Here is a 12,530-nt window from a genome sequence, read left to right as displayed (position 1 = left end):
TCCGCTCGCGTACTCGCATACATGTATGCGAGTACGTGAGCGAATTTTGATTAGATTGATGTAACATAAAAGTTTTATTTTTAAAGAAGTAGACAACTTGAAAGTGAAAAAGAAGTGTCAGGAAATGATTAAAATGCAGGATTTTTCACCAGTTACCCCCCCCTCCCCCCACACACAACGGCCTATTGGGAATAACCTTTACTAGTAAATCAGCTAATTGTTTTCATTGCGAAAAGAATGACTATAGAACTTTGGAAACAAGTAATAAATAAACTAAGCATTTTCATATATAAAAAGCTGTCTCAGATCTCCCTAAGATGTTATGTACACAACCAAGGGGTAACTGGGTATAAGTGGAGGTTGTAAAAGGTACATAAAAGATCATTTGGTTGACCCCCCTTTTTAAAATACAAATTCCTGGATCCGCCTATGCATATACATATTAGCGTTGTCAACACACCGCCAGTATGTCCGTTCGTTGTACCCTCTCCCCACAGGAAACTACATAACAGAAAGAAAAATAAACTAAATGAATATTTAGAAAGAGCAGGTAGTCCATTATTATTCTATGTAGGAAAAGATACAACACATTAATTTGACGAGTCTCATCTCAAATGCAAAGACTAAAAATAAAAAATTTGATGTCCAGCTAAATGTTGAATGATTATCTATGATGTATTGAAATTAAATATTTTAAAACAATTATCTATTGATAAGTTACCACATTCAATGTAATTAACTGTTCACTCAGGGCATTTATTTTTTCTTGTTTGTTATCCATTAACAATATTCCGTCTTTCACTTTGATTCTGTCTCTGATAATTCTGTTTTTATAGTCACCTATAAGTAAGTTTGACCTACCGTTAATTAACAAAAAGACATTACTGTAACACGCCCCTAACTCCGTAGTGTGACTTTCAAGTTTATTTTGATACTTTCGTTCGCGAGGGATAGGGAGACCTTCGTATGACGAAAGCCTCGTCCTAGACTGCAGATCTTGTCGCGAGGTGAAATTTCTCAATCCCATAATTAGTAGTATTCTTGTTATGCATTAAAGTAGGATTAGATCCATCTCGGATGTTCCTAGTGTAAAAGATTTGCATCCGTGATCGACATCCTACATCACGGTAAATTAAATCGACCCATCATCAACGGACAGATTCATTCTATGGATGCGATGATTTAATTAACTATGCGAATACGAAACGTTTTGTTTATTCTGATACGCATGTTCAAAACTTAAATCAAAATTAAGAACAAATACATATATACACATGTATATAGATTGTAGGTATATGCTTTTATATGGATGAAATATGGAATAGAATTAATCAATTATACGCTATATATATAATGATCAAAGGGCCATATATAATTTAAACAAAAAATCAAATCAAAACAAACAAGCCAGAGGAAAAGATCGAATTGGTGCAGTAACAAACACTATGACGAGTATATCATATCGTACATATACGTACATTAGAACATAAATTATGTTTAAAAGCATCCGAAATATATCGTGCAGTGTATTATCATCTTAAAATTGACCTTGTACAGTTTTTCCATATTCTCACAATTTAGAATTAAGCCCAAGAAATCTCCTATTAGAAATATCAATATTAAAAGTCACTTCAAGTACATGAACTTTGCTGTGATAAATGTTTCTTTTCAGTTGATTCGCTCACTAGTAGGGGCTGATAACTCTAGCGATCTCAATCACGCGTGCGTAGTAACAAAGTGTGCCACTTCTAGAATATACGCGCGGCAGACGGATAGTGAAGAGAGATGGGGGAAGAGACAGTAGAAGGGACACGGTTACATTACGGGGATTTTATTGTCATTGGTGGATATTTTGCATTTGTTTTGTTTATAGGATTATGGGTATGTATTTAAAACGTTTAATTATAAAGTGTCACTGAGAATGATTAAATGAGCTGCAGTACGGGGGAATAAACCTCAACAAGAGCACAGGAGTTCGAAATTTTATCAGTAATTGGAATAAAGTATATGACATTTACCCGACTAAGACTAAGAGTTAATACGCTAGCACAGCTCCCACTAAGAGTTAATACGCTAGCACAGCTCAGCGAAACGCATAGCCCATGATTTAGTCAATGGAGTGAAATTGAATAAATTTCTTAAGTTGTAACTACTGTCTGTAGGAAAGACTTCTTGTTGAAGTTGTTCCTTGCTTTCTTTGAATTATAATTTGCAGAAAATTTTATGTTATTTAAAGTAGGCCTAGATTTTAGTAAATAACTCTAGTCTATGACGCTTGAAAAAAAAAATCCAATCGACGTTTAATATTAGGCAACTTGTATAATGCATGATGTGACATATTGACGAGAGAAGATAAATGTAGGTAAAAGTGTTTATAGAACGGAAATCAACTATATAGTTTCCGTATTTATGGTACTGTATAGTACTGTATATAATGTAATGGAGTAACAGGATTATACAGGAGGAAATCCATATAATTCTCTCTCTCTCTCTCTCTCTCCCTCTCTCTCTCTCTCTTTCTCTCTCTCAATTTGAGTTTGAAATAACCAACAGTGTCGTGGCCTTTTCAGTTTATATATATATATATATATATATATATATATATATACACACACACACACACACACATACACACAATGATTTGGGGTATTTCTTTTATTAGGCCAAAGAAATATATGTTTGTTTCCTGTTACGCAAGCTACCTGAACTCGAAGCCGCTGACCTGGATTTCTTTTTGCCAAATTAAAAAATAAAAAAAAAATCATATCCGGATTGGGAATTTATTTTTATTCCAGTCTGGGTTTGCTTATCAATCAAACAAAATGGCAGCTTCCAGTGGCATGGGAGCTAGTCTGGTAGGTGGTTACTGTGATTAACACTCAAAGCTTTGCAGTCATCACAGTGAGAACTCTGTGATTTCGGTGATTTACATCATTTAGTAACTTGAACACTTTCTTGGATATTTATGGTCAAGAGCATGAAACTGGACCTCTGCTTTTAAAGTCATGTCCAAAAGACCCCTGATTCTCACTTCTTATTGATGCCGAGCGTTCGGAGAAGGAGCAATCCCTTCTTATAGTTACGATTTGAATTGACCATTGCATGACCAGGACTGGAACTCTATGGGAAAAAAATCAATTCCAGAATTCAACAGATATAACTTGACAAATATGATAGGTAGAGCTGTTGGGTCTTCAGAAATGAATAGATAATGATTAAGAAATTAGTATCAAGATCAAGTGACTCCAGTGACCTTGAACTCTGACCATGAACATAAAAATTGATATAATTTTAAAACCAGGACTAATAGCGACATAGAATCTTCAGAAATGTCAAGAGGATGACAGGACCTACAAACTATCAAGGTCAAGTAACTCCAGTGACCGTGACATTTGACCGTGGAAAATAAAACTGGTATTACTTAAAAAACAAGGTCTGATAGAGACGTGAGGTAGTCAGAAATGATGAAAGAATGATTAGGTCTACAAATTGGTATCAAGGTCAAGTGACTCCAGTGACCTTGACATCTGACCTTGAAGATACAAATTCCTATAATATTAAAACTGGAATTGATAGAGACATGGGACCTTCAGAAATGATAAGATGATAAAATCTACAAATTAGTGTCAAGGTCAAGTGACCTTGACCTCTGACCTAAGAGCATTAATTTGGTATTACTTAAGAACTAGGTCTGAGAAAGAGATGGAATCTTCAGAAATACTTCAAGGGTGATGGGATCTACAAATTGGTATCAAGGTCAAGTGACTCCAATGACCTTTTATAACTGTAAAACTGGGACTGATAGAGATATTGAATCTTCAGAAATGAATAAAGGGTGTAGTGACCTACAAACTAGTATCCCCATTGACTTTGACCTTGATTATAAAAATTTGCATAACTTTAGAACCAGAACTGACAGAGACATGAGATCATCAAAAATGATAAGAGGATGTTGGGACATACAAACTAGGATCGCGGTCAAGTGACGCTAGTATTAAATATTAAAAAAGGGAATATTTTGAAAATTTTCAAATCAAAGCCTTCCTGATCTAGATATTTTAAATGAAGTTAAATTGGCATGGATTTCGTCAAGGGAGAAATTTAGTAGTACTCAGAAAAAGCCACTTTTACACAGCCAGTACTTCGTTTGGGAGACTTTATAATTGGTAGATTATAATTATATAATTCTTAGTGTAGGTCCATTTCTTGAAGTTGTATAAATCAACCTCTTAAAAAAAAAAACAAAAAAAAAACAAACAAACAAAAAACCCCCCAAACTTGGTAACAGGAAACAAATATGTATATTTTTTATCCCTATAATAAACTGCTTTGACACACTGTCTTGATTTGAGTTAGCTGCAGAACTGTAGCTCTCTGAAAAAATATTTTGACATAACAGAGAGCTACAGTTCCACCCCTATTAAAAACCTTCGATTTACGGCGCACAAAAAGCTGCGCACGGTTGAGGCCTGATATCGTTGTATTCTTGAGTTGCTGTCTCATAAATTTAATATCAAAAAATTCTTAACATATTTTCCTACTATACTTGTGTCTAAACATACCTTCAAATATTCATTAAAGCCCCATACGACCTGAAAACTCCCAGCTTCAAATGATTTCGTTTGTTGACGTAGCCATGTTAGGTAGCCGGTCAATTCGAACCTGGTTAATTCCCATACTTGCACAATAACGTCTAAATGTGAACTAATATCCCCACAAATATTTCAGCTAAATATTTTAAATAATATATCATCCCAGTGCCTTTAAATAATAATTATTCAAATAGCTAAACTCACGGCAATGCGTCTTTCATTAGTCTGGTCTGGTCTCCATCCTTGCCACACGAGTGTTAAGGACTTTAGTAGCATTTTCATGAATCAAGAGCTTATTTTACCTTTAGAAAAACTTTATTTTTTTTTATTTCTATAAATCATTCGTATTGATAATAAATGGAGAGCGAATACATAACATATAACGAATTTTATGAATAGATACCAACAACAACAGGGTACGAATTGACCGGCTACCTAATATGGCTACGTCAACAAACGAAATCATTTGAAGCTGGGAGTTTTCAGGTCGCATGGGGCTTTAATGAATATTTGAAGGTATGTTTAGACACAAGTATAGTAGGAAAATATGTTAAGAATTTTTTGATATTAAATTTATGAGACAGCAACTCAAGAATACAACGATATCAGGCCTCAACCGTGCGCAGCTTTTTGTGCGCCGTAAATCGAAGGTTTTTAATAGGGGTGGAACTGTAGCTCTCTGTTATGTCAAAATATTTTTTCAGAGAGCTACAGTTCTGCAGCTAGATTTGAGTTATAACATTACATTCTAGATCAATATATTAAGCTTTTTTTTTAAAAGAAAAAATTGATTTAGATGTTTCAATGTGGACAAATTTGGGGTGGATGGGAGTTGTCCCCTCTCTCCTCTCTGTTACAAACAGCTGCATTTCAGTATGAGAGTATTGCATACACTTGGCACTTTTCAAATATTATTTTTAAAAAAAAAGATTTTAATTCTTTTCATAGAGTTATTGGAGATAAAAGTTTGAGATGTTTTGGGGATTTGTACAGCAATTATATTTATTAATTTCTGTATGATTATTGATTTATGACAATAAGGAGTAATATACTTTCATAACTTACACCAGTATGTGCCTCAGTGCACACACATTCCGTGTGACGAACAAAGAGGTAGAATTTATTTTTTAAGATAAAAGATTATATAGTTTTGTTGGTGTTGTACATGTACTACGTCTATGTGGGATGTCACGACTCATTTAAATGACTTAAGAAGACGCTGAATACATTTTCAGAATGAGACTATTGGTTGGTCAAAATACAAAGCAAATATATTCCAAAATAGCTCAAATCAAACTATGATACCTTTGTAAAGACCTTGTATTAAACCTTTCAAAATGAATGCAAGTTTGATAACTTTTAACACCTTGATGTAACCCCACCCCACCCCCACCCCCACTCCCCCCCATCCCAAAAATGCAGACTATTTTGAACACATGTAAAAGGTCCAATTGAATTGATGTAAATGTTATTAGATAACTCTTTATGGTACTTCTTACTTGGAGATTAAGTGATAACAAAGAAAAAGGTATTATCCCGGGGCCTGGGTGGGGTGGGGGTCTGCACTATATCCCCAGGTTTGGTCCAGAATGTGGAAGAAATATAGGAAGTTGCAATTTATATCCAGACTTGTGCAACAAACTTTAGTCATTCCAATATTTTTTAACACAAACAGTTGTTTGACAAACTTAAAAAGTTTGTATTATACATTGCATTCAATTAAATGATATGTATCAGAAAGAATTTCAGTACATTGTAAAATGTCGGTATACTTTACAGTAATTTAAACATACCATAGTCTCATTACTGTACAGTACACAGTATAATACTGCATACCATAGTCTCATTACTGTACAGTACACAGTATAATACTGTTGTATCATAAGAATACACATATAACTGTTCAAACATTATTTTAATTATGAAGTGAAAGGGATAGGGCAGCAGGCCCAGCCTATTTTAGCCCCCCCCCCCCCCTACATCAAGGTCAGTGTGGAAGTGGAAACTCAAAAGAAATAGATGTAATATATCATATATAAGTGTGGTCTCATTATAGTATCTAATCACTGTAACATTACTACTTATATAACTACTGTACGCTTGTGAATGATGTCAAGACAGTTCTTGTAATTAATAATTTGTTCATGTAAAATATTAACCATGAAGCAGTTTAAAAGTTAGAATCAGAGTATATCTTTAGATATTGACACACTGTAGGTGAGCGTCTTCTGATGTCTTTGTGTGTGGCCACCTTTCAGTTTGATAATTTAACTTTATGAGATGACAGAGACCTTGTCAACCATGGAATTTCTAAAAACTCTAAGTAAATGATTCCTCTGTAAGTCTTCTTTACTTTTCATCTGCCAGAATTGGTTTTTGAAAAGAACTTGAAACCTGTTCTGATAAACACATGATAAATGCAAGAAAGTCTTGGGTGAATTCATTGTAAATTTACCATAATTATTTACCAATTGTACATACATATATGATATTATTTACATTGGAATCTCCTATTGGCAATAAATCTTTTGTAGTTATACTTCTAATTAAGTAATTCACTGGCTGTTATTTTTTTCAATCCCAGCATAGAATACATTCACTGTACAATCAAATGGTCTTATGATTTATAGCTAAATACTGATAATTGTTCGTTACTAAGCATACTGATGTTATAAACACATGCAAAACCTAAGAATACAATTTAATTTTTCTAAACATGTCTTTAGTGTACAATTTTTGCTCAAAACTGACTCCACTGGTTTACAGTAATACACAAGTCCAGCCTTTTTCAAGCCCTAATGATAATTAATGCTTCATTGGCTTCCATTGCTTCGCATGTGCAATTTAGCTCAGTATGCATGGATGGGCTAGATCACTGATTTGCCAAGATCAACCACTGAGGGGGCTGACAAGAATCTTCTTTTAACTTTCCCCATCTAAAGTCATGAAGAAATATCCATCTTTCTATAAAAAGAAATGAGTGCAGTGTGCTGTTGTACAGATGAGAGTCTTTTAAAAATGGTTATGATTTTTACTTCCCTAGATCTGTTTTTGATCGATGCACTTCCACATTTTCATAGATGACCTTATTTCAAGCAGTTAACAAAGTTTTATTACATTGAAAACTTGCTGAAAATAAAAATTTATCTTGTCACAAAACAAATATATAGTATTTGAAACAGAAATAAGTTAAATAGCACTGCACAAAATCTATGCCAACAGTGCCATCCAAATATTTATAGGTATACCAGGTTAAAAATGCAATGGGGACCCACATATATATATGTGTCTTTGGAAAACCAGCAAGTACAATGTATGTCAAATGGTGGCAACTGGAGGAAAAGAAAGATAGGCATCGTCTGCAAGCAGAACCTTATCTTATGACTATCAGCTTATGTATGGTTGCATTTTGTACAAATACATGTATAGTATGTAGGGTAATTCGGTACCTGTAGGATATATGCAAGTACTGATAATTAAGCTTCCGTATTTTTAAGTGGATTTATTACAAAAATTATTACATACCCCGCATTTTGTCTTGCATATCTCTTAGTACATGTGACAATAAAAATAAACTTAATTTGTTTTTAATTTACCCATTTAGATTCGCATGAGATGAAACTGTACATTTTGCAATTTATCTGAAAATTTTTAATATTATAATCAACAACCTTATTTAAATTAATATTTTGGCCTTGAAAAACGTGGTGGATTAGGTTTCACTGAACGAGGAAACAGATGCTATAGTATCAGGTCACAATGGATTATTTACTTGGAAAAAAATACTTTTGAGATTAAATCATAAAAATGCATTGTGAGATTTATTGCATTTATGGATTTATCATTAGCAAATGAAGGGCAGGTGAAGTGAAATCCTTCAATTCATGATGTTGCACAAGTTACTATGTTTCAAAAAGATTAATTCAAATTGTAATGTTATGAAAGTTCAGCTTTTAAGAAAGTACATTCAAATATTTGAAATGAAATCATGCTAGCTGTAAAAAGATTTCCTAATACATATTGATTGTTTATGGAAATCTGTAAGACTGAATATCATCAAGTATCTAATATAGGTTTCACTGTACTGTTACCTGTGAATGCGTGATCAGATACCTGTTGTCTACTGGTAGAGAAAATGGTTCATGATGACAAATAATCATCTAGCGAAGTGATGCTATCATCTCTATAGAAACACCATCCCTATAGAAACATCATCCCTATAGAAACATCATTGCTATAGAAACAAGAGGTGTTTGACTTTCACCATTATCGCCTTGTTCTCATTTGTGAATTATGTAAACAAGATTGTTATATTGGGAGATAAACCCGTCTGAAATGAAAATATTTCATCAAAAACAAAATACTTTTTTATAAAATGTAAGTGTTTGTAGTGTCCATTGTGAATAAAATGGATATATAGAATGATCTTCTGATGACAGCAAGAAGACTAGACTATTTTGAATTTGCTCAGGTCAACATTTTACAAAGAGAAAAGGCCGGAGACACATTAAATTCCTTGGTTTCTGATGTTAGGGTGGTACTAGGTAACTACATATTAGTTTTGAGTGTTTACTTTGGAGATTTATGCAAATTGAAGACATTTATCTTATCTTTCAATGTTAGACATACCATGTTTAAGTATACATGTATTTAGAAAAATATTGAAAAGTGAATTGGGCAACTCTACAAGGTTCCAGTACTGGAATAATTTGTACATATTTTCAATTGAAGTTGATTTATCTGATGACCTATTGCCTGAATGTGGTTGATGGAATGCTCACTATAGTTTAGGGTGATCTACATTTCTAGAGGTTGTTTACCCTGCGCTGTCAGCTCTATTTCTGTCTTGATAAGCACTTTCTTTGTACACCTGAAGTTATTAGGGATTGTATGCAACTCTTGACTTCATGTGTAAAGTTGATAAAAAGTCTTAAAAAATTTGCAAAATGACTATAACATCTTTCAATTTCTTATCAGATTCTATAGGACCTACTATTATCAATTTGAAATATAGTACGTAACTGTATGTATTACAGCATTTATGAGTTAGGGTAACAAAATGGTGAAATTTCCATGTCCCTGGCTCCTTGTATATGGAAGGGCAATGCAAAGGTGTACTCTTACCTGGTATAGACAAGATTTGTGGGTTTTGATTTCAAAATCAACAATATAACAAATTTATAAATGAAAAGTGTATCATTTTGAACATATTACTTTCAACATGAAGAATAGAATAGAGTAAGTAACAAGGGAATACATTAAAGTAAGCAGTACTCTTTTCATTTGTAGTTTAGTATTTTGAAGCCATTGACACCTTTAAATTTATACATGGTCCACCCTTGCAGTAGTGAATTTTGTTATTGACCCACTTAATAGCATATAGCAGGCACTGTCATACGATGTGCTTGTTACATGACGTACATCATACATTTAGTGCACAACAGTTGAACTACATGAATGTATGAACCAGATATTCCATGACAAAAGTTAATACTGTAAATTTCACGTTGAAAAATGTAGACGTTTTTCTAGTAGCCACCTTAGACATATTGCAAAAGATGGCTTATGATGAGAAAGGAAGTCATGACCTTGGACTTAGTTCATGGTCATTGGTGAAAGTGTTAGCAATATCTGTTGTATATCTTTTCAGTGGAGAGATAGATTGACATAAAGGTTAAGACCAGACAGTGTTTTGTGACCTTTAATGAAGGTCATATAGCAAAGATCAAGGTTATATATAAAAGATTACTTGTCAAGGACATCATTTTTGTTATTGAAAAAACATGAGCAGTCTGTACTGACTGTAATCAACTCTTAGTTTGAATGAACAAATGAAGATAGTGAATGGTTAATATCAACTTCAAAGTACCTGTGCATACAGAATTTAACAAAGTGATTTTTTGGATGACTGAGTACAAGATGTGGAATATTTCCATTTTCATTTTTGTTTTTGACAAAGCAGCTCTTTTTGATGTCAAAAAGCCTGGTTTTTAATTTATCGTGAGGATTGGTCATATAAAGTGTTGATAAGTTGTATGTTTTGATGCTGTTGATTTGGAAAAAGTTCTGCGATTTCAAATTGACTAAATGTTCTTTGAAATTTTTGAGAATCCACATTTGATTTACACCACATTTGAGCTCACCTGAGCTGAAAGTGCAAGTAAGCTTTTCTGATCACCCAATTCCTCTGTCTGTCCGACTCTGTAAATTTTTCACATTTTTGAATTCCACTGGGCCAATGTCAACCAAACTTTGCAAAAAGCTTCCTTAGGTGAAGGAGATTCAAGTTTCTTCAAATTAGGGGCAACACCTTTTTCCAATGGTAGATAATCATGAAAATGCAAAAATATGGTGGGGTAATTTAAAAATCTTCTTAAGAACCATTAGGACAGGAAAGTTGAAATTAGTATGAAAGCTTCCTGACATGGTGCAGATTCAAATTTTGTTCAAATCATGGCCCCCGGGGGTAGGGTGGGGCCACAATAGGGAATCAGAATTTTACATGTGAGTATCGGGGAAAATCTTTTTAAAAAATCTCAAGAACCACTGGGTAAGAAAAGTTGAAATTTTCATGAAAGCTTCCTGACATATTGCAGATTCAAGTTTGTTAAAATCATGGCCCTTGAGGATAGGGTTGGGCCACAATAGGGGATAAAAATTTTACATGACTATATAGATAGAAAAATATCTTTTCAAATATCTCTTAAACTAGCCTGGGCTTTCATATTTATACCCCCCGCAACAAGTTGTGGGGGGGGGGGGGGGTATACTGGAATCGGGTTGTCCGTCTGTCTGTCCGTCCGTCCGTCTGTAGACGCAATGGTTTCTGGGCTCTAAAGCATTATCCTTTCCACCTACTGTCACCATATCATATATATGGACTACCCATGGGATGAAGATGTTCCCTATCGATTTTGGGGTCAAAAGGTCAAAGGTCACGTGCACTGGACATCGAAGTAGCAATATGGTTTCCGGGCTCTAAAGCGTTATCCTTTCCACCTACAGTCACCATATCATACATATGGACTACCCATGGGATGAAGATGTTCCCTATCGGTTTTGGTGTCAAAAGGTCAAAGGTCAAGCGCATTTGACACGTCCGAGTTCAAGAAAGTTGCCTGCATTAGTTCAAAGCTTAAAAGATTTGCTGTGCATGTACATTGGATATTGTGATTTATTTAATGTTTCTCAAATTGAATAACATGTTTTCAGCATGTATTGTACAAAAGGAGACACAACACTTCATCATTTGCTTTCTTACCACAAGCATTGCATTTTTTAGTTACACTGTACAAGTAGGCTATACATAAATACTCTTTACAACAAAGTGTTTATAAGTCTTAGAAAATTTACATGCACTTCATCAATGAGATTTAAATCTCATGTAAATGTGTAATATAAATGCATGCCAAGTTTATCATTCTTAAACAGATTAAATGTAATTTTTGATGAATAATGAATTATGATACAACACATTGTATTCTAGATTTTTAACTACAGTGTATTATTAATTCTATTTTACAACTATTAAAACCATACTTGATATTCTTAATGATAAATTCCAAATACATGTAGTCATTTTCTCCATTGTACAAATTATTTGCGAAATTTTATCAATTAACTGCGGAAAATAGGCAACCTGTATTAAGAGACCACCTGTCATATGTGACCTTTTTTCCATTCTCCGTTGGATGGTCTCTTAATACAGGTTTGACTGTACAATCCTTATTGCAAGACCTTTCATGTTATCCAATGGTGTGTGTACTTATGACCTTGACCTGTTTGACCTACTTTTGATAAAAATCTTACCTATTTTGATCCAATGGTGTGTGATCATATGATCTTGACCAAGAAGTTTGACCTACTTTTAATGAAAATCTTACCTATTCAATAGGTCCTGAACTATCTAAAGTAGATTTTCCATATATCTTGTATATG

General features: G+C 33.8%; 1 protein-coding gene across 1 annotated transcript in view; it reads left to right on the top strand.

Annotated features, from left to right (window-relative positions):
- Positions 1-1,726: 1,726 nt before the first annotated feature.
- The window catches only part of LOC125679337 (sodium/myo-inositol cotransporter 2-like), a 55,384-nt gene continuing 44,580 nt past the window's right edge, over positions 1,727-12,530 (top strand). The window contains exon 1 of the mRNA XM_048918482.2: positions 1,727-1,881. Within this exon, the coding sequence (XP_048774439.2) occupies positions 1,786-1,881 (96 nt within the window). The 5' untranslated portion in view covers positions 1,727-1,785. The remainder of the gene's footprint in view (positions 1,882-12,530) is intronic.

This window comes from Ostrea edulis, chromosome 2, assembly GCF_947568905.1.
Source record: "Ostrea edulis chromosome 2, xbOstEdul1.1, whole genome shotgun sequence".
Taxonomy (NCBI): domain Eukaryota; kingdom Metazoa; phylum Mollusca; class Bivalvia; order Ostreida; family Ostreidae; genus Ostrea; species Ostrea edulis.
This window is presented reverse-complemented; position numbering and strand designations above follow the sequence as displayed.